This window comes from Phalacrocorax carbo, chromosome 10 (assembly GCF_963921805.1).
Source record: "Phalacrocorax carbo chromosome 10, bPhaCar2.1, whole genome shotgun sequence".
In the NCBI taxonomy this organism is placed as follows: domain Eukaryota; kingdom Metazoa; phylum Chordata; class Aves; order Suliformes; family Phalacrocoracidae; genus Phalacrocorax; species Phalacrocorax carbo.
The window spans coordinates 6,574,016-6,596,368 of NC_087522.1; the positions used below are offsets into that span (position 1 = coordinate 6,574,016).

The 22,353-nt window shown below is 47.7% G+C and overlaps 1 protein-coding gene and 1 long non-coding RNA gene across 4 annotated transcripts in view; both read left to right on the top strand.

Annotated features, from left to right (window-relative positions):
• INTS1 (integrator complex subunit 1) overlaps nt 1–13,138 on the top strand; it is a 29,884-nt gene extending 16,746 nt beyond the window's left edge. For 2 of the 3 annotated variants that reach the window (XM_064461610.1, XM_064461611.1), the window contains exons 29-47: nt 285–409; nt 1,089–1,343; nt 2,053–2,212; nt 2,832–2,972; nt 3,381–3,561; nt 3,645–3,768; nt 4,306–4,424; nt 5,495–5,582; nt 6,206–6,432; nt 7,345–7,468; nt 7,946–8,079; nt 8,475–8,667; nt 8,929–9,056; nt 9,553–9,665; nt 10,276–10,389; nt 11,280–11,350; nt 11,888–11,979; nt 12,093–12,202; nt 12,610–13,138. In XM_064461610.1, coding sequence (XP_064317680.1) covers nt 285–409; nt 1,089–1,343; nt 2,053–2,212; nt 2,832–2,972; nt 3,381–3,561; nt 3,645–3,768; nt 4,306–4,424; nt 5,495–5,582; nt 6,206–6,432; nt 7,345–7,468; nt 7,946–8,079; nt 8,475–8,667; nt 8,929–9,056; nt 9,553–9,665; nt 10,276–10,389; nt 11,280–11,350; nt 11,888–11,979; nt 12,093–12,202; nt 12,610–12,725 — 2,615 coding nt within the window. In that variant the 3' untranslated portion in view covers nt 12,726–13,138. The other variant, XM_064461612.1, reaches the window with a different exon arrangement.
• A 515-nt stretch (nt 13,139–13,653) lies between these two features.
• LOC135315171 (uncharacterized) lies at nt 13,654–22,077 on the top strand. The gene is made up of 5 exons (XR_010374603.1): nt 13,654–14,078; nt 17,617–17,673; nt 19,110–19,163; nt 19,793–19,999; nt 21,395–22,077. It is a non-coding gene; the product is annotated as an uncharacterized LOC135315171 (long non-coding RNA).
• Nucleotides 22,078–22,353: the final 276 nt, after the last annotated feature.

Genomic DNA, 22,353 nt, shown 5'->3' on the forward strand with positions numbered 1-22,353 from the left:
GAAGGGGTTGTGTTGCAATATATCAGCAAGCTGCAGTTAGACACCAGTCCTTGGTAGCGTTTTTTGCTCCTGGTGAGGGGAGAAATTCCGATATTCTTGGATTTTACTACAATGAGTTGTTCTGAGTGATATGGAAAAATAGGTTTTTGCTTGGCCTCGAGAGAGAAGCTACTGAATTCCTTGGTAGTTAGAGACTGTAAAGTTGAAGGTGATCCAGTGTTGGGACTCCAGATGCTAGCTACCATAACATCATTTTTCTTTCTTTTCTTTCATTCCTCTTGCAGACAGTGCTGAGACTGCAAAGTCAAAATCTAGTCCTGAGAACTCTCAAGGCCAGAGCCGAATCCGTGCCTTAAGCCAGGTCCGGGTTCTGGGCCCAGAAGATGATCTAGCAGGCATCTTTCTGCAGGTACTGGTATAATTAGCTGATCAGAGGCTTCCTTGCAGAAGCTATACAAAATCCATTTCTCTTATACTCGCATCTTTTGACCCCTTCCTTCTGCAGTGTTTGCAGGCAACAAGGTGGCACCATTACAGCCTGGTGGAATTGATACTGGAAGGATTTTTTTTTTTCTTGTAGTTTGAACATGATGTGGCTTTTGATCATGCCTAATACTGTCAGTGCCTATTAGCATGTTACTGTCTGTGCACCTTGTTTGTTCTGCATATAATGCCTTTCCTCTCAGCAGTGGATGGAGGATTTGTGAAATACTCACAGGGCATTGGTGGTAAAGCTGTGTGTAAACAGCATTTGTACTCTGGCTTGTCTGCTTGCAGAGCCTCCCTCTCACCATTGATTCCAGGAGCCTATAGGGAATTAATTGGCCAAGCTAGTTGCCTGTATTTGGGTAATATGGTGATTCCTTCATGGTGTCAGTGTTGATAGTCATGTTGGGGTCACGCAGATGCTGCACCTGTTCCTGTACCAGGTGCTAAAATATTGAAAAAGCTCCATCACAAGGTTCCAGTTAGCCCACAGTCAGTGTATGATTGTACAAGGTTAATCAACCCTCTGCCTTAGGATGTTTATTGTGTAGCAAGTCCTTTCATTTGCTATCATAAACATATTTCCTTCTGTATCCTACCAGCTTTTCCCACTGAATCCAGACCCACGATGGCAGAATTCAAACCTGCGCCCTCTTGCCCTGGCGTTACAGCAGGCCCTGGGACAGGAACTGGCTCGCATCCGCCAGGGGAACACTCAGGTGACCGGGATCACAGCACGACTTCTCCAGGCAGTAGCTGCACTGATGAACTCACCGCACAGTGGTGCATTGGTGATGGCAATGCACCGTAACCACTTCATCTCCTGCCCCCTGATGCGCCAGTTGTACCAGTATCAGGTGAGCGGTGTAAGATGAAAATCTTTGTAGCATTTAACAAATGGGGTTTGGAGGGGTGAGGAGGAAAGAGAAAGTCTGCAGTGCATCTGCTCTGCTGTGAGCAGACCCTGTACATGTATAATGCTGGAAATGGAGCCTGGGGACCATGACACGGAAGGACTCAAGTTGCCCGGACACTGGCATCTGGATGCAGACTGGCCAGCCTAGCATTAGGCTAGCACTGCTGAGATTTAGGGCTTACATGCAGGGTTAGGTGTACCCTACCTAACTGTGCACTACTGCAGATGTGCAGCTGTGCACCTCTGTTGGTTTTGGGATCTCTAGTCTGTGCTGTTTTGCAGCATGGACATGTCTTGCAAGCCAGGGCATTTGCAGACACCTTAAGAGCTGAAGTCTCTAATTTGCTGAAGAAATCTTCAGAGCAGCCTGCAAGTCATTCAATGAAATATTTGATTCCTTTCATCATGACGAAGGAAGGTGCAAAGTTACCCCTAGTTATGCTGGGAGAGGTACTCTGTGTGTGACTGAGTCTTCTGCCTTGTATTTGTATGCTAGAGGCTGCTGCCTCGATTTGCGTGAGCTACAGTCCGACAGAGTAGGTGCTCTCTATGTATTCCTTGCAGTATGTGCCATTATCTGCGTCTGTCGTGCTATCTTTCTTGTATTCTTGGAGTGAGTATAAGCAAGTCTCTTTTACTGTTCTCCCCAGCGCTGCATGCCGCAAGACACTGCCTTCTCCTCACTCTTCTTCAAAGTCCTCATGCAGATGCTGCAGTGGTTGGAGAACCCTGCAGTGGAAGATGGTCCTCTGCGTGCCCAGCTGAAGGCCTTTGCTGTGCAGTACTCCTCAAGGCACAGGATCAATGACAGTACTGGCATTGTGCAGCTTATGGGACTCAGAGTGGGGCAAGAAAGGGACAGAAGAAAAACTGCACCCAGAGCAGAAAGTGGGGTGGGCTGCCTTTTAGAGAGGTGTGCTTAGTAGTAGCAAAGAGAGGTTTTGTACTGTGTTACATGAACTCCATGAGGAGGCAGACAAGTGATTTAGCTCTGGGGGTTCGCAGCAGACACCTGGTAGCATCTCAGTAAGCACAGTAGATCATGCAGGGAAAACTTCCAGTTGGTCAGGCTAGAAATTCTGCGCTACCTCTAGTCCTGAAAGATAAGCATGCAAGAATGCCTCTGGAACAAGGTCACATCATGACTTCTAGAGTTGTTTATCATCTACCGCCTCTTGGGAGGAGGAGTCTATAACCATGAGCTAAGGCACGGAAATGGGTTTGTGGTTATAGTTTTCTCTTAGCCATGTGTCCCTGTAACATGCAGAAGAGCTGTCAAGGGTTTCGGTGGGAGCAAAATGGCAGTAGCGTAGTGTGTTTGTATGTTTGAGTAGTTGTGCCCTGGAGCCACATGGGGCTTCTGTAGAAGGGAAGCCTGATGTGGGGGCTGGCTTGGCCCTGTGATGCCAATGCAGTGATTTCTTTGCAGTTCGAGGTGGCTTCCTGCACCTCACAGAAGCTCTGACTTTCCGTCGTGACCCTGACTTGATCAGCTCCACGGTACGTGCCATCATTGCAACCCTGAAATCAGGAGAGAAGTGTAATGTGGAGCCAGAGCTCATCAGCAAAGGTATGGCTGTCCTTCTGCTCTCCTTCCCTATTGCAGCAGCAGGTTGAACTGCCAGCCCAGCAAGGGAGTGCCTAGTGTGCAGGCTGTGGGAAGCTGCCTTCTGCCTGGATCAAAATATGTGAACTGATCTAAACTTGGTCCTATCTTGTATCAGCTCCTTCCCCTGCACCCGTATATGGGTTTATAAACTGTGATCTGGGGCTGGGATTAAGTCTCTCAGCAAACTGTTGGTTTCCATTAACAAACTGAGAAATAGAAGCCTACTATCACAGATAGAAATGGCTTCCCTCTTCCTTACTGAGGCAGGCTCTTGGGAATGCTGGACTGATTGCCTTCATGATACTCTTACAATGTTCCATAGCTTTCACCACATTCTGAAGTTGAGTGACATCTTTCCCCCTCTGCTAGTCCTTCAAGGTCTGATTGAAACCCACTCTCCGTACTTGGAGGAACTCCTGACTGTCCTCTTCTCAGCTACTGTTGAGTCCACAGCCAGGTTTCCTGCCATGAAACCAATTGCTGTGGTGAGCTCCTTGTTGCTCCAGGACAAAGAAGAAACACCAGTGAAGAAGGAGCTGGACAGTTGCAGGTGAGCCTAGGCAATGATGGGAATTCACTGGTAGGTCTGGGATCATGATGTCAGCGCTGATGCTGGCTTCATTTTCTCCACAGTACTGAAGCAGCTTGGCTAGGGCCCTCCTCTGGTCTTCTTAATGACTGGCTGGAGATGCTGGACCCAGAGGTGATCAGCAGCTGCCCTGATCTCCAGCAGAAGCTACTCTTCTCCTGGAACAAAGTAAGAGTTGTTGGGTAAAGGGACTACTGTGCTGAAACTACCTTTCTGCTGTACTGACCTGCACCTGGAAACAGTGCAAGGGGTTGTTTTGTTTTGCCACATGTTCCTGTACCAGTTGTGAAGCAGTACAGGCTGACTAGGAGGGGGGTTCTGGTGCATCCTTCTCAGTGCAAGGCTTATGTTTCATCTTATCTTTGTATTTCCTCAGCTGTGTTCTTTTCAGGACTTTGAAGTGCATTACAGACACAACAGAGTCCCATAACAGCCCAGCCAGCTGTGTTTTCATTGGTATTTTTGCAGACAGATAGATACCTTGCCTAGAAATGCTGTGCTGAAGCTAAGACTAAAACTGAATTTCATGGCTGATGCCGTGTTCTGTTAGAAAGTACTACAGTTCAAATCCTAAATCCATGTGTTGCCTTCTGTGCTGTCTGCTTGCATGGGTGCTCGTCCTTCTGTAATATACATAGTATCTTCTACATTCACCTCGCAGCAAGGTTCTGTTTATTACACCTCCTCCTTGTTTGGTCTTCTCAGGCAGGGTCCCAGGTGCCCTCCTTCCACCCGTATCTCTTGGCTCTTCTCACTCACCAGTCTAGCTGGACCACGCTGCACCAGTGCATCAGGCTTCTGCTTTGCAGGAACCGGGAGCAAAGGTGAGTCTTGTTTTTTGGGCCTAGCAAGGAGCTTTGAGTTGGGCAACTCGCTGTGTCTGAGAGGGAACAAACAGAAGCTGAGAACAAGAGCTGCCTCGTTCCATGGTGTGTCTGCCAGGAGCTGTAACCTATCCAAAAACAGGCTTTGTGAGAAGGATGCTGATTTCAGTCCTGCTGATTTGTGTACCTTTATACAAATATTACCTGCTGTTTGATGGAAGCAGCGCATAAAGATTTGGCTGTGTTCTGAACAGGAAGTGCTAATCGCTGGGTAATCCATCTAGCATTGCCCTTGTTGGTAATCTTTATGAACATGGAGTTTTAAAGATAGCTTGGATGGGGAACTGATGGCAGTCTGTGCCTGGGCAGGCTCTGCTGGATCTTTTGGTTGTACTAAACTCCATTACCAGTCTTTCTCTAACCCCCTGCTGGCATCAGGCTCCCAGTGCTGATCTCTGGAGCAGCCCTAGCTCTCAGCTTCTATACATTGCTCTCAAATACTGAAGTGTCACTGTAGTAGTATCTTTCTTAAAATTGTTACGCTATGGACCAGGAAATGCTAACACCTAATAATTCAGTAATAATTCAGGACATGACTAAACTAGCGATACTTCTAAAGCTGGCAGTATTTCAGTTTGCTTATTGTTTTATTATTGATCTCTTGCTCACTAACAACTTCATTAATTTCTGCAGTCCAGGATAACAGCCAGGGTAGGATGTTCTGTGCACTGGGACAGTAGGGTCACTGGTCTTGAATGTACCAATTGTTTGTGTTGATGACTAACTTCTGGCCATGTGGTACAAGACTCCATGTAGCCACCACATTTTTGCTGAATGCCGTTTGTTCAGCTCCATACCCTGTGCCGTGCTTAATGCAACAAATACTTAGTCATAATCTGGGAACAGAACCAAACCCCTTCTTGGGACTTAATGGATCCTATTTTTACATTTGCAGATGTTTCTTTCTTCACAGTGCTCATGATGTTTAGAGATGCTACCATGTGTTTGTGTGCTGCCCAGGGGCTGCGTTGACTTTAATTGCAAATCTGTCGTCTTTTGTCTTCTGGCAGGTTTGACCCAACTGCGTCCTTGGATTTCCTGTGGGCCTGTATTCACATTCCTCGGATCTGGCAGGGAAGGGACCAGAGAACTCCTCAGGTAGTGTTTCAGTTCTTCCACGATTCCTCTCTGGATGGAGCAAGAGGCAATGCTTTCACAATTCCTGATTTTTCCATGGTCCAAGAGGTGGCTGGAGCGATACAGGTGCAGCATGCCAAGTTTGCTGCCTGTACCTCAGCTGGCTACGTAGCTGCTCTGCTATGTTACATATTACAGTGGCAATTCTGAGCCCCAAAAGCTGATACGAACACACATAAGTTTGCCCACTTGGCATTTCCTCTGCAGCTCTGTATCAGTTAAACATCTAGCACAAGGCTATGGTGGTGAGCAAGCTAAAACCCAGTGTGGGATAATCGCCATGTCACCAAGAAAAGACATTTGCACCTCTTCTCCTCAGAGGAATTTCTTTGGTTTGGTGACTGGATTATGTTTTATGTCCATTGCAGATGCTGAGTTGGAAGTAAATTAGTTCAGAAGTAGGAGAGGGGTAAAGAGATTTCATTTGGGGCTGTGATGCATCCTTTCAGAGCTCTAGATATGGGGCCGTTCTTAAGTCTAGTCCTAAGAGATGTTCTATTCCAGTTGGGGAAAGCGTGACTAGAAAGAACTAAGGATCTAGGGATTCAGTTTGGATTCATTCTGGGTGTTCTTTTGCATTACAGAAGCGTCGTGAGGAATTTGTGCTCCACCTGAAGGCATCAGAATTGATCAGCTTGGTGGAACTGATCCTGGCTGAAGCAGAAACCAGATACCAGAACACTGAAGAGGGCTCCTGCACGCTCATCCAGTCTCGACTGCCTCTGTTGCTCAGTTGTTCTCATGGGGACCTTGAGAGCATCAAAAAAGTAACAGAGTATCTGACCAGCTGCATCCAGCAGTGGGGAAGCAGGTGGGGCTGGAAGTGTGGAGCACTGTCTACTCTAATTGTAGTTACGTGTCATTTTAAGTAGTACTTGGACGAGAAAGGTGACTTTTAAGGTTACGTTTCCAGGCCTTTTTACTTTTAGGACTTCAGGACAAAATGCTTGCCATGGTTTTTTGTGGTGCTTTTTTTTCTTCATTTCTTTTTTTTGTTTTGTTTTAAAGTCAATGGTTATTTTTTATTACCAGTTCCTAATGTGGGATTTCTTGTCTACTCATCCCTTGAATCACTGCTTATAATGCATCCTGCTTCTGAGCATTATGATTGCTCTCAAAACTGAATGGAGACTAGATTGTTTCCTAATAGCTATGTTAGCGCTGTAGGAAGAACAAGAAGATGGTGTATTTGTGGCAGTGAAAAAACTGACCTAATGTTAACCTTGCTTATGTGGTGTTAGGAGAGATACTGAGTGGTTTCAGTTGCCGTTGCATTGTACTGCCTCCCAGTACAGGCTCTGCCAGGGATCTGGGGAGGGCAAGTGTGTGAGAACAGGCTGGCTAGTCTGAATAGTTGTGCTTCTGACTAGTCTTCCAGTTGGGTTGGGGATGACTATGAGTACCACGTGCAGGAATTCTTCACTGGAGATGTAAGCAGAGTTTTCTTGTCCTGCACCACTTTGTAACTGCAGTTTTCTAACTCCAAATAGAATAATGATGGATCCCCATAGACTGTGGGTGGATCCCTGTAGGCTGTGAATGATTTGAGTAGTACAAAAGAAGCAAAGACTGAAAAAACACTGATTCAGATTAGCAGTGGCTGCTGTTTTACGTGTTCTGTTTGCCATATGCAGGACAGCTGTTACTAATCTGATGGGTCTGGGATGTTTGCTGGTTGAACTAATGTAGTAACCAGTGGTTGACCCCTTCCTTTTTCCTTCAGCTCTGTGGGAAAATGCTGCCAGGACCTTCTGCTTCAGATATACCTGCAACTACCCGAGCTCCTTGTGCCTCTGCCTGAGATGCTTCTCACCAGTGAAGGAGCCAGAGACAGCAGCACTTGCAAGGTAAAGTTAGAGGCATAGGAAAGACCCCTTTCCAGTTGTGCACCCAGAGTGGATGCTACCTTGATGCCCACTCTAAAAGGAGAGGACTGGCGAAAGCTTCCTGAGCCACTTTCGTTTCTTTGCCTTGCTCTTCTGTTGCCCTTCCCTGCCTGCACTCTCAGGAGCAGAGAGCTCAGGTATGGCTTATTTTGCAGTGTCCCTCTATATAATAGTATAAGCTCCACAAGCTTCTGTATGCGAAAGGCTTCTGTAAAGTACAAGTGTGCAGGCAGCTGATCCTGCTTTGATGTCTGTAGGGACTGTGGACTTCAGGTCCTGTGCTAGCTGGAGCATTGCATCTGCTCGCATATTCTACAGGAAGATAATTTCTGTTAACCCACTCTGTAGTTGGAAAGGAATTAGGAAATGCTGCTGAAGAGCTAGGGGCTTGCTTGTGCTTTAAACTTCTTAGCTCTTACCTCATTACTTTTCTTGTAGCTCGATGCTCTGGTTCACAGATTCATTAACCTCCTCGCAGACACCAGTGACTCTAAGTCATCAGAAAGCCGCGTGTGGGATGCCAATATGGCCTGCAGGAAGCTAGCTGTGGCTCATCCCATCCTGCTTCTGAGGTACCACTCTCCTCTTTCACCCCTTGTGGCTGGCGTTCATTGAAAAGCATCCACCCTTGTCCTAGAAGGGGAACAAACTTGCAGCAATCATGATGATTGTGACAGAATCCGCATTCAATACAAAAGTCAAGAGGAAGGGCAGGAAAGTCCTATCTCTTACAACGAGGCAGCACCTCTTTTGGCTCCATGTCTGTCTGGAAAAGGTCCTCTTGGAGTTGGAGACTAGAGAGCAGAACATGGGTGGGAAATGGGGCTTGCTGGTTCTGTGGATTTAGGGATCAAATCCAGAACCCTGCAAGATAAGGGACACTTCCTTCCAGGAACTGAGGTGTAACAACGTGTAACTGTTTCTAGGAAGAGGCTAGATCTGGATTTTCTTCTGTTTGGCATTTCAGGCACTTGCCAATGATCGCAGCACTGCTGCACGGCCGTGTTCACCTCAATTTCCAGGAGTTCAGGCAGCAGAACCACTTGACCTTCTTCATCCATGTCCTGGGGATCTTGGAGCTGCTCCAGCCACAAGTCTTCCAGAACGAGCACCAGGCGGCACTATGGGACTGTCTCCTGTCCTTCATCCGTCTGCTGCTGGTAGGAAAGTCCCTGCTCCCCCTCCATGCATGGGCTGCCAGCCACTAGATGGAGAAGCTCATAATGCAGGGCCAGCCCAGCTCTCTCCCATTTGAAGGGAAAACCTTCATATACCTAAGAAAAAAAAGTGTATCAAGTACCTTGGAGAGCTTGAAGAGGAGGCAGGAGATGAAGAAGCTGTTCCCTGGTCCCCAGAGGTGCAGGATGGGGAAGTGCATCACTGCTTTTCTTGTTAACTCTCATCTCTTCATCCTTTCTCAGAACTACAGAAAATCATCACGGCACCTGGCTGCCTTCATCAGCAAGTTTGTCCAGTTTATCCACAAGTACATCACATGCAATGCCCAGGCAGCTGTCTCCTTCCTGCAGAAGCACTCGGATCCGCTGCAGTAAGCTTCCTTACTCCAGTTAGCCCATGGTTAGCTCATGGAGAGCTTGCGCAGTCAGACTGCTGTGAGCTAATCAGACAGAAGACAGCAAGAGGATGTGACAAAATTAGCTATTACTGTGGCACTTTTTCCACCCTTAGCTCCCTTAAGTCTCTATTGAGAAGAGCAGCATATCCCTTTTTCTAGGTGAAAACTGAGCCCAAGGAAGTCAGATGATGATTTAAACCCACATAATGGCCTAAATGTCCTGCTGAGGCATTGTAGTGACCTGCAGTCATTTCCAGAGGGCCAACAGGAGAGTCTTTTCCCTTGGGGATGGCTGCAGGGTCCCCCTGCAGATATGGGGAAAAATGCGTTGGAGTTCCAGTTACAATGAAAGGAAAAATCTTGTTTCTGCTTCTAAGAAAATATTTGGTTTAGTGTACATATATGTGCTCTTACCTGTCCTCATGCCCTCATTGCTACTGAAAGCTAAACGTGCCATCTCTTCCCCCAGTGACTTATCATCAGACAACAGCGACCTAGCAATGTTGAAGTCCCTCCTGGCTGGGCTGAGTCTGCCTAGTAAGAGTGGCATCTTGGACAGGGGCTCTGATGAAGAGAAGGATGGTGAGTCTGAGTGGGTGGAAGAGTTATCCTAGCTGATGAGCCTGTAGTATGTTTTGGAGCACAGATACTTTTATGGGCTGTATGCTGTGCTTGTTCTTCTCCTAACGGCTCAACGGAAGGGTACTTAGAGTGGAGAATGGCACTTGTATAGTCAGCAGTTTGGAACCAGTATCTCGGATGGGTTAATTTGTTTTCCCGTCAGTAGTATCACTACTCGAGCAGAAGAATAGCTCTTAACAAGGGTGAGGTTCATTATTGTGGATTTTGCCTTCCTCAGCCACACTTCAGGATTGACCAGTTAAGAGACCCTAAGGGTACATCCACTTCTCCACTGTTTCCTTTATGACTCACATAGGAAAATTATTCAGTATTAAAACAGCTTGGGAATGCTCCTTCTCTTTGCATCAGCTGATGGGTACCAGAAGGTGCAGTGAGGCTAGAGACAGTGTGAGACCCAGGAATTGTATTACAGTATTGCTGTCAGCTCACGATGCACCACTGTATTGGCAGGGAATACTGGACCTGTCTCCCTGTTGTAACTACGTAGACTGTCAGGAGTGACCTGTTCTCTCTCTTCCCCTCTCTCTCCCTCCCCCTCCTTACCCCCAAGACGATGCAGCAGCTGGCTCTCTTCCCCTCGTCAGCATGTCTCTCTTCACTCCTCTCACACCAGCTGAAATGGCCCCATATATGAAGAGGCTGTCTAGAGGCCAAACGGTTGAAGGTAAGTGAGAACTTGCAGAGCTGTACAAAGATGCAGGGCAAAAGCAGACAGATACCAATCCTGTTACTTATCTGTCAGCTGCAGACTAGTTTCCTGTTTCAGTCATGTGTTTGGAAGTCTCCAGCAGTTAGGATGTGGCTTTGTTTTTGATGAACTTGTCCATAGCCTGTGATTCTGTGACAGAGCTTCCTATGATGCTGTTATCACTTAGCTCAGCAGTGCTGGAACTGCCTCTGCTTTGGGGCTCTTCAAGGATCTTGTAAGTGCTCCGGGAGATGGTATGAGTAATTCAAGTAGCACTGCAGTTCATGTCGAGCCAGGTCTGGAGTGCTGATACGAATGACATTTTTGTAATGATATAAAAATTCCAAACCAATAAGCAGGATTTGTTAGAAATGCCCAAATGGCCTTCATGGAAGAAAATTGCGTTAACCTGGCATATGGGAACAACATGCTGCTTCTCCAAAGGTCTTCTGAAATCAGAGGTGTCCAGTGTTCAGACCCAACTTGTAGTATTGGGGTGACAGTTTTCCTTCCACATCAGAAATAAGGGGAAGAAATCCTGCCTGGGCACTGTTTTTAAAAGAGGTTTTCTGTGAAGATCTTTCAGTTACAGAAGAAGGTGTTCTGGAATTGAAACCTCATACCCCACATTCCTGTCTGAGGCATGACAGTGCTGGTGACCTCTGCCTGGGCAGGTTGGGATGCGCTTATCTGGCATGTGAGCTACCTGTTCTCATCCTTTTTGAAGGGTGCCTTTTACTCTAGCTCTGTCTAGCAGGTGGGAAGACTTGGCTGCTTGGGAGATTGGATTTTCAGGGGAAAAGAAAAAGATCCTTTGCTGGATTGGTGAATTTTAGTCACCCTTTTCAACCTGTGTCTTCCACCAGACATCCTGGAGGTGCTGACAGACATCGATGAGATGTCCAGACGGAGGCCAGAAATTCTCTCCTTTTTTGCTGTGAGTATTAGTGCCTCAAACTGCCACTGGAAGCAAGAGATTCTTTTCACCAGAGTCTCTGTTGCTCAGCCAGCTGAAGTACTACCCTTCCTCTGCTTTTTTTGGTGGTTGTTGCAGCATCTTAGGAGAAACTTATCTTCAGTTAGGCCTTCTGATGGCAGGTGGTATTTACTTCCCTACCATCTTCTCTCCATTGCATACTGGGTCTGCCAGCATCCACTTTAACTTCTCTTTATGTCAGAGGAGGAATTAACCCTCTGCCCTCTTTCTAGTATTGGGGCAAGGAGAGCACAACAGCTCTGAAAACACTGGAACCTAGGGAAAACTCGGCTGTCCATATGGAATAAGATTACAGAAGGGTGCTTTAAAGTATTCGAAACCAGGATAATCCTTCTTACAGAGAGGATTTCCTGGCTCAGCCAGTACCTGCTGGATGCATGTTGGGCTGGGTTGGTGCTGGAAGGGTAGCAATGCAAGTTTGAGGAGTTCGTGCTCCCTGAATGGCCCTGTGATTCTAATTTGTGCATCTTCTTTCAGACAAACCTACAGAAGCTGATGAGTTCATCCGAGGAGTCATGCCGAAATCTGGCCTTTAGCCTGGCTTTGCGCTCCATTCAGAACAACCCCAGGTGAGGACTGCTGGAACTTAGGCTATCCTGAGTCACTGGCACTGGCTGCCCATCTTGCCACACCTGTTGATGGTGATCTGGACTGTACTGACACTATCGTGTTTTACTCCCAGCATTGCTGCAGACTTCCTTCCCACCTTCATGTACTGCCTAGGCAGCCGAGACTTTGAGGTGGTGCAGACAGCACTGAGGAACCTGCCTGAATACACCCTGCTTTGCCAAGGTAAGTTGATATGTTTGGTATGTACTTGGCCTCACAAGGGTCAAAGCTGGGAACAGCTTCCTGGGAAGTTGTCAAGGGTCAGTGTTGCCTAGGCCAGACCATCAAGCACGCAGGTGATCTATATCAATAGTACCTTTGGTCTGAGCATCACAGAGGAGATCTGTCACAGAGACACAGCAGGCTTCCTTGAGGTAGATTTGCTCCCTTAAGATTGTCTCTGAGTTGTGATCCCTCACGTGGTCACATACCCACAGAGCTGTTAGAGTGTGGCTTGTGCCATGTACTTATGGAAGGAGAGAATTTCTTGGACAGCTGCAAACATTCATCCCATTGTTTGTTGGTGGATTGCTCTTGCTTGTATGTCGGAGCTCTTGGGTCAGTCCTCATGCTGTCTTTCCATTTCACAGAGCACGCAGCAGTGTTACTGCACAGGGCCTTCCTGGTGGGGATGTACGGCCAGATTGACACCAGCTCTCAGATTTCAGAGGCCTTGAAGGTTCTGCACATGGAGGCCATGATATGAACATGTGGTTCTGGGAGCTCTGCTTCCAGATGAATTAATTTAACTGGACTCATCAGCTGCATTGAAGCCGTGTAAGAAGACAGTGTATTTCAACCCATGTGCTGGAGGGTCAAAGAGGTGGTGTAGCAGTCCGACTGTGCTGGAAAAGGAGAGCGTGCTGACTGAAGATCAGAAAGGGGCAAGGATCAGTCGGTCTGGCAAAGATGCCATTATTGTGGGAGAAAAATCTCCTGAACATTGTGCCAAACAGGGACCACTTCTTTCATGGGGTTTTGGGGCAGTGGCTGTCAGTTTGTTGTTTGGGGGTTTTGTCTCTCCAAGAATGCAGAGCTGCTGGGAGAGCAGAAGGGAGCACTGGCCCGTGCACTTGAAGTCTCTGCACTCTGTGTCAGAGGGAATATGCAGATCTGTGCAGGGGGAGGGGGGAGTCTGGGGGTGGGTGGGGTGTTTTTCTTCTTTTTGGGTTTTGGGGTTTTTTTTTTGATTAAAAGTCTCTTTGTTTTCATTGTGCCTTTCTCTGCTCTGTCCTGCCTTGGGTGCAGCTTGATATCCCTATCTCCCTGTTCTTCAATGTCATTATTCTAGACAAAGCTCCTCTGGAAGACCTGTCTCCATGGCCAAGTGCTCACAGAGCACTCACTGGCCTTTTGCAGTACATGCAGGAAATGGAGGAGGTTTAGAAGGGTCAATGGGGTATAATAGATGAGCCTGGTCAGCAGCAACTGCTGACGGGACAGCTTTTAAGAGATTCCATACAGAACTTTTCTTTAAAAACAAATAACACAAACTTCTTGATACATCTGCAAACATCGCAGCAGCTGGCGGCTGTCATAGCAGAGTCTTCGAACAAGCAGCTGTGTTTCCTCTTTGGGATCCACCAGTTCCTCCCTGTGACTCTTCTGACCACTGTTCTCTGGCCCTTGTCTGCTGATAGGGGTGATGGCTTGTTTGCCAGCTGTCTTTGAGGACAGAAAAGGAGGTGTCTTCCTTCCCTCTGCTCCAGAGAAATAACTGCTGCATATGCTCATTCTCCAGTCTCACTCAATTCTGGTCACCAGTTTGATTTCACACTGTTTGTCTATTCCTCTGGCACTCCACTTGTTAGTGGAGAATCTCTGTAGTACGCTAAAGACGAAGACTTTGGAGGAATTTTATAGATACAGACTTCCAGCTGTCTCCTTGCTGGTGGCAGGGACAGCAGTGACCTCCTGGGTGGCCAGGTGGAGAAATATTGTCCACTCTTGCAAATGAGGAGTGCCGCAGCTGTGCTACTGTGTCAAAATATGAATGAATGTCCGGCTGGCTTTGCAGAGAGGGGGAAGAAAGCGGGGACCTGTAAACCCCCCATCAACTGTAAGTAGTCTTGCCTTTATTTAAAGAGATTAGAGCCATCACTTAAGGATGCAACATGCTCTTTTCCTCAGCAGCATCTGCTTCACATCCGGAGCCACTGCTGTGGCAATTAGCTACATATAAATTATGGGGAGGAACAGCTGAAGAAGATCAAGTCAGTGTAATGGTTTTCCTGAGGGGCTTGGTGACAGCAGGATTAATGTCTGTCTAAAGAGCTCCCAGTGAGATTACTGGCTCCTCTTACCTTAGTCCTTTATCAGACATCATTAAGGTACTGCTCAGTTTGTCAGAGCAGGGAGGTAGTTCCCTTGGTGCTGCTGTGGGCCTAGAGCAACTAGGAACTCGTGTGACTGGCTGGGAAAGGGCTTTTCACAGGACTTTGACTCAAGGAGCAAGGAAAATGGCTCAAAACTTACCACGCAAAGACAGCGAGTCAAACAAAGTAGTGGTGCTTTGGTGAAGTTCTTCCCTGCAGGTGGTGCTTTGCAGAAACCCCACTCCAGGGCCATAGCTAGAACCATTTATTGGCAAAAACAAATTGGGTGGCCCCAATTTCTACTCGCTCTGTTGGGGGATGCCTGTTGTAAGCAGACCAGCTCCAGGAGACCTGGTTTGGAGGAGTTGGGGATGTTTGGATGTTGGCAGAACCTTTTAATGACCCTTCACAGCAGGACAGCCACACTTTGCAGAGCAGTGGGAAAAAGAGATGTGTTTGAGAAGGTGGAAGCAGCATCTCTATCATCAGCAGCAGAAATAATCTTTTGGGAGATCAGGAAACAAATTCAAAGGGAGGGAGCGTGGGTGGAAGTTATGCTGCAGAGCTGGGCCTTCCCATAGATCTCCCAATACAAAAAGCATCATCTATGATTTGTTGATCTCTCTGCTGTTTGCTGTATTGAAGGTTCCCACCATCATCTGCTTGGACCCAGTGGAGCTGAGCAGGTTGCCCTGGCTTTGGAGCATGTCACTGAAAACAGATCAGGGCTGAGAATGGGGCTGTCAAGGGGTACCTGGCTGTGCAGAGACAGCTCGGGGCTGAAGCCTGTCCCTCCTGTCTGTAAAGGCAGCTGTGACAGCACTAAAACAGTTAGCCTTACTCATGCCCTGACACTCGCCTGCCTTTTAATCAGTGCTCTGTAACTTTCATCTCTGCCTGGCTGAGCACCTTCTCTCCTCCCATCCCTGCTGAGCTGACAATGTTGTCCACAGGTCTGCTGGGCTCCTCCCTGGGGCTGGGACCATCTCCTCTATCTTCAAGGAGAGCTGTTGCCTTGCCCAGAGGAGGAGTGGGGAGGCGGTTTGCAGGGTCGCTCCTGGCCAAGCCCATATGCCCCTCATCACTCACCCAGTGGAAATCACTGCTCCCGTCTGTGTTCCAGACAACATGTCCCAAACTGGTGCAAAATCCCTGCTTAGGTATTGCTCTACCACGATTTGTTGTAGTCAAGAGCTTCCTAGGAGAGCCATGGGCTGCTACAGCTGGTGTCTGAAGGAGTTCACAGGGGATTGGGGAACATGGTCAACACTGGCTTGGGGGGAGGCTTTTTGTCCCCTTGGATACACTGGGAATCCCAGCCCAGCTCCTAGAGGAGGCACAACAGGGAAGGAAAAACTGGCTGCAGGCTTGTTCAGCATCATGTGGCTGCAGCCAGCTCAGGGCAGGCTGGCCCAACCCCTGTGCATCAGCTGGCCCTGCATTGGTGCCTGTGTGGCTGGCACTGGGCAGAGGTGGAGGGCTGGGGACCAAAGGGGGCCCAGGAGGCACTGGGCAGTCCTGCAGCAGCTGAGGGGCTGCAGGGCCCTCTCCCTGAGCATCGGCTGGCAAGGATGGGGCAGGAATAGCTGAATCCAGGCTGGGGACAGGCCTGGGCGTGCCTGGTTGGAAATGGTGGCATGGTACAGGCAGGCTGCAGCGGGAGAGCTGAGGCTTGGGAAGAGGGGGACATGACACCTCCTTCCCCCGTGTTGTGATGGCATTCATGTCGGGTCCTCAAAGCTCAGCTGCTTCCCCACAGAGGTACCAGGCACTACCTCCATACCCTGCAAGCATCGGGGGATCACAAATCCCCTGCAAACACCAGGCACCTCTTGTGCCAGTTTCCTACTGCAAATTATTTCTCTTTGCTGCAAAGATCAAATGCTTTTATGACCTGTGATCAAAACATCATGTTTTCATGACCCAGATGTGGCACCCTCGGAGGGAGAACGATGCTTGTCCAGCATGCACATGATGGACCTTCGCTGCCTTGGCTGGGCCCAAGCGAGCATCTCTAACCTGACCATACCCCGTTCCTGCCCGGTGCAGTGTGGCTGGGAGTGTGGATCTCTTGCATGTGCTGAAGCCCTGGGATGGGGGTGCAGCTGTTTGACCCAGCTCCAGGCAGGGTTGTGCATCCCAGGAACTGTGAGGGTTGTCCTGGAGCACCATATGAGTTTGGCCATGAGCAGGGCATGACTAACCAGGGAGGTGCCTGCATGCTCTTGATTCAGTGGCAGCTGCCTCTGGGGCATGCTTGACGTTGGGGAACTGGAAGACTCCCAGCACTGAGCTCAGAGGCAAACCTGACCCAGTACGTCAACAGCAGAAACACAGGGAAGGGTACAGGTAACAGCCAACAAATGGGATTTCATGGTTAAAGAATCAACGTTTTGCTAGCCATTAGAAAACAGGAAAGGGAGAGAAAGAGAAGCCTTCCCTTTGCAAGGAGCAGCATGCAAGAAATCTTGTGCAAAAAAGGGAGAAGAAAGCTCCGTTTCCATTACTTATCCTCTTTGTGTAGAAGTGGGCCATGGAGCCTATTCCCAGGACGGCTCCCCGGGGCTCTGCCATCTTCCTCCAGCCAACGTCATCTGAGACCTCAGTCAGTGACACACATAATCCCGGCCCTGCCTGCCCTCAATTAACTTCCTTCTGGCCATACCACAGTTCAGGGTGGTATGATTCACGCTTAACTCGAGGAGTTGTTTGCTAAAAGTTAAAAATGGTAAGACTTTGGTTAGCTTTGGGTATGTCAAAGCCAGCCCCACACCAGCTAAGTAGCCTGGCTTCTATAGGGGTACCGTTTGCCTAGGGTGAACTGATTTTTAAACCACTGCATTGCGTCTCTGTGTATTTAGATAATTTGGCCCCTAAAGCAGCAGAATATAGAGCTTGCATTTTCCCCTCCTTTTAAATTCAAGAGACCTTCATAATAATATATCTGCCTGTCCTGTGTAGCTGGTGGTGTCTTGCCTTCGGCATTACCTTGTTTGCATGAACAGCATCTCTAACACAAGAAGATAGCGGGCAAAAGAACGTCAAGACCCCCAGCAACAATTAAAAAATTCATTAAGCTACAATAGACCAGTTATTGCTGGGTAATTATTAAGCTGTAAGAATTGCTAATTGTCTTATTAGCATTAAACAATTATGCAAATACTGGAAAACATACCATAAGAGTAATAAAATTACCTCCCTTTCTCTTTCTCTCTTTTTTTTTTTTTTAATACAATAATGAGATTTAACATCTAAAAGGATGCTTATGGTTTTGTCCTCCAGGGTTTATTGGGAACAACTCTGGAGAGGAGTGAGACCCCGAAGGGCACTCAGCACAGGGTGAGTAGGACACTTTGAACCATGTGTATCATGAGTCATCTTGCAGGGTTTGTAGTGCGACCGCGCCAGGCTGTCCCCACATCCTGCACCCACTGCAGCCACCCCGGCAGCAGCACAGGGGCACGCAGGTGCCGATGGCTTTGGAGGACCACGCAGTGGTCATGCTGCTAGACCAGGACTGGAGAGAGAGGGTTGGAATTTTGACTTCTTATGGGAGTCCCCGTTCTCCACAGATAAAGCACCTGGTGCTTCAGGTTTGGTCTGGGTGAAAACAAGGCAATTAGTTTTTCAAACAATTAAGCACAAAAGTAGAACGTTATGGCCTTTAAAGTTATGCTATCTCAAGGATTTTATTAAGTTAGTAAACTGAGGTGAGAGCTGGCCTGTCTTCTGGGTGAGGTTCCAGCTGGATTTTGAAGGTGGGCAATAAGCTGAATGCCAAGCAAGTGCCTTTGTGTTTCTGTGAAACAAGAACAAGACCTCATTTACCCCCACTGCCAGGAAAAGGATTCTTCGCTTATTCATGTCCGCAACGAGCTTGGAAGAGGCAAAGTGCTTCTTTACTTCAGCATGTTAACGTTGTTAATCACTAACAAATATTATTGGCTTTCCAGGCTTTAAACTCTGCTCTGCTGATAAGGCACAGCATTTCAAAGTAGCCAGGCCAGCTCCTGCTCCTGGGTGGGTCCTGCTCCCATGGTGATGCCATGATAGATACGGGTCACCTCACCCAATCTTGTGATCTAAACAAGTTTTGATCAGCAAAACACACCTTCACTTTCGCTTTCTGATAAGAGCAGTGAAGTTTGCAGCTCCTGGAAGATGGGAGGGAGTGCTCTGCTACAGCAGTGCAAAGATTGGAGATCAACGCTGCCTGTTTCAGCTTCCTCGGAAGAGGAGGGGAGGTCACCTTCTGAAACAAACACTATCCCTGATCTCCTTGAAGAGCTGCTTTTAGCTCCCTGAGAATATCTGGTGACCCACCAAGCAGCTGTTTATGGCCCCTTCCTTTTTCCCTTCTCACCTGGTGTGCAGGATGCAGTATGTGAGCAGTCTCCCACCCTTGTTGCCTGAAAATAACTTTCTGACATCAACCACTGGCCTGTCCCACACTCACTGTTTTGGGGGACAGGAAAGCTGGCAGGTCATCTTGCCAGGGGGCAGGAGGGTCAATGAGGGAGAGAGACTGGTTTTTTTGATGTGACATTGTGTTATACCTAGATGACAGGACACACTCTGCTCTCACACTATTTTTGGTCCTTTGAGGTTCTAATATAATGGGTTTACCATTTATGAGCTTCTCAGAGGCATGTGTTGTGGAGAGATTTACCAAAGTGCCTTTTTCTGCAACTTCACATTTCACTTTCATCTTCTTTCTGTGGAAATTCATGTTCAGACTTGAATTTTGTAATAATGTTTTTTCTGCTACTTTGCAGGTCAAACTAGCCAGACTCGAAGGAGAGGCGGGTATCATGCGGAAGCATTTCTGTGTGAGTAGCTGTGAAATTGTTGGGGCTTTCTTTTCCCTGGCTTGGGTCTTTCTGTCTCTGTGGAGTCAGCCTGGCTGCCTTCTGGGAAGAGAGAGCTGATGAGGCATGTTACTGATGAGATGCATACTTTTTCCTTCTTGTTTTGAATCCCTCAATTTAATACAAGCCATTGGCACGGGAACGTATGAGAGCTGTTGGCTACGACACACACTTCCTATTGTGGGGAGTGAACAGCCCTGCATACAGCCTGCAGCAAAATTAATGAAGTAGCTCAATTAGATCAGCTGATTTTCCACAATAGTTAAAAGATGTGATTTTTGTCTATGATGTTGCACCCTTTTATGAAAAAGAATGCATTACTTGATTCTTGGCTTCATGAGGCCCCACGTTGTCTAATAGAAGGATTTGACCCTTTCCCCCTCCCTCAGGTCCTCAAGCTAACAAATGTTTGTAGTTTTTCTTTGAGCTTTAGGGTGGTCCTAGTTATATATTTAACTTTTTTCTCTACTGTCAGTGAAGTTCAGGCTGCCGCATATGGGAATCAGGATAAACTTAAGAGGTAATGGCACAGAGCAATCCCCACTAGACATAGCCACCGCCAGGAAGCACTCAGTATTTCTCCTTTGCAGTTTGGTATCTAGGAAGAGAACTGAAAAGGACTGTGGAAGAGAAAGAAAAGGAGATGTGTCTGTTAAGTAGAGAAGAATAAATCACTCTGTATCCGTGGACTGCTGCTCTCCAACAAGCTTCTAAACATGCCTCGGGAAGGGATCCAGAGGAGCAGGCACTGCATTCGCAGGATGCGCTCTGCTCTGTGAGCCTGCAGTGCACCACAGGTGGGAAATTTCACCCAGCAGCACTGGGAAAAGCTCAGTGAGTGCGGGCAAAATCCACAAAGTGGGCTGAGGACAGCTCCTCCAAGAAAGAGATGTAGAAGGGGAAAATACAATTCAGAGTAAGGATTTGTAAGCATTGTCCCACAAGGAACGTCCTGGGAGAACAGCGGTTGTGGGTAATGGGTAGACAGCTGCACAGGCAGCTCTGCTCCCTTCCTGCCCTGTTCCTCCCTCTAGTGCTTGTTAGTTTACCTGTTGGCGCATTAAAGACTCATCAGAGCTATAAACTCCCGCAGAGCTCTCCTTAATCACCAGGAACACTGCACAAGTCGCTGATGCCTGTATTTTGAAAAGCCATTATTGGGCCAGAAGTAATACTATTACTGCGTTAGCTAACTCCTTAAGCGATGTCATTTTAATCACCTTAGCGTATAATGTGGACCTGATTCTTCCGGTTTACCAAGGGCTGTACCTCCAGCCTAACCCCCTCTTGGGATGCACAGCTTGGATCCAGCAACTAATAGTTTCTTCTGGGTGTGCAAGCTTGGATGCCTTTCTGGTACAACCGTCTCAAACACAGATGACCAGGCTTAGTGCAGGGAGGGACAAGGTGAAATGTAGTGGCCAGTGACATACAGAAAATGGCAGCTGCTGAGTCCAGCCTGGCTTTCTGCTCCGTGGGTCTGGGTCCCCTGCCACCCGGCCCCAGCTGCCCCTTCCCAAAGCGTGAGGTAATGAGAAGGGACTAACCGCATCGACTCATTAAGCCGGGTTTGTTAGAAGACAGATTGACATGTTAAACAAATATTTTTTAAAAAAGATACCATTCCCTGGGCTGTGCCCCATCTGGGCCATTAAATCTGAAAGGGGTAACTACCACTGTGTCAAAGCTGGGCTCAGAAGCTGATTTTCACTATTTGTACTACTAGCAGTTGGCAACAACTCCGTTTTCAAACATCATTTTCTTCTCGTTTCCCAGTGCTGCACTATGTACCCTGCGAGCGTGGCAGGGGGATGCACACTGCTGATGAAACAGTCTTTGGGTCTTACAAAAAGAAGCCCCACAAATGCATTTCCTGAACCTGTTGCATGCCCTTCATTTCTCACCGGCCCCTAAGTTCGCTGATGGCAGAGGTTGGGAAGGGCTGCCCATTGTTAGGCAGTTGGCTTTTCGTAAATTGTGTGAATTTTATCAGTCTAATGAAAAGGTGTCGTGGAAATGAAGCGGGACAGCTCAGCTTTCAGGGCTCCAGCACTGCAAGTTCCCAACTTCCACGCGTCTATTTTGACAAGGGCAAAAGCCAACAACTTTGAGTTAATCCAGCGTTTGTTCTGATCGGTCCCTTGGTAGTCTTGATTAATTTTGAGTGCAGATGTTTATGCTTTCCTTCACAGAATACACCCAGTACGCGGGAGCAGCCTCACCATGCCGTATTTCCTCCTTGCCACACCGTTCTTGTTATGGTTGTGCAGCAACATATGCTAAGGCCTTATTACAAGGGATTCCTATAAATGGCATAAAGGATTAATAATGTATTTATAACACAACTTTGTTTTAGTATAAAGTGATCTATAAATTTGTAATAAATGTTTTATAATGTTTTTGTAGCCTGTTATAAATGATAAATGGGAGACTATAGATGCCACATCAAATATTCATGCTGCATTGTGTGCATTATTATGCCGTTACTGTTCAGGAAACCATTAATAATAAAGTGAATGGAGATGTAAAAGTTGCTGACATGCCCAGCAAGCCATTTATAATGAAATGTATAATCCTTACCATAAAGTAAATACATTGGCCAGTGATTGTTGATGAAATGGAAACACACTGAATTATTTGTGAGGTATTTATATATTAATGTATATTATCCATATCATGTCATAGAAATGCCATTAATATATTATATGTATTATTAATTATTTTTACCTAATTTAGAGGCAGCTCTCAAAGCGTTACCTTGGCTCTCCTGCAGTTTTGTCAGCCGCAGGAGATGTGGTGAGCTATTTTACGGGACCCCTGTGCCGCGGGGCTACCGTAACGCAGCGGCCGCCGTTCTGGCTGCCGCGCCCGGCCACGCCGCTCTCCCCGCTCCGGGGGCGAAGGGAGGGGAGGTGGCTGCAGGCGACGGCCGACAGCCGCCGGTGCCCGACGGGCTGCCCCTGTGCCCACGGCCGACCTCCCTCCTTCCCTCCCCAGGACCAGGCCTTTGGGCCGCCATGCTTCCTCCTCCCTCCTCCTCCTCACGCCTCCCGTGTGGCTGCCCCTGCACGAAGGGAACCCGATTTTTTTCTGTGTGGGTGCGAAGGGAATTTCCTTTGTCAAGCCCAACGTGTGGGACCCCATGTCGCGA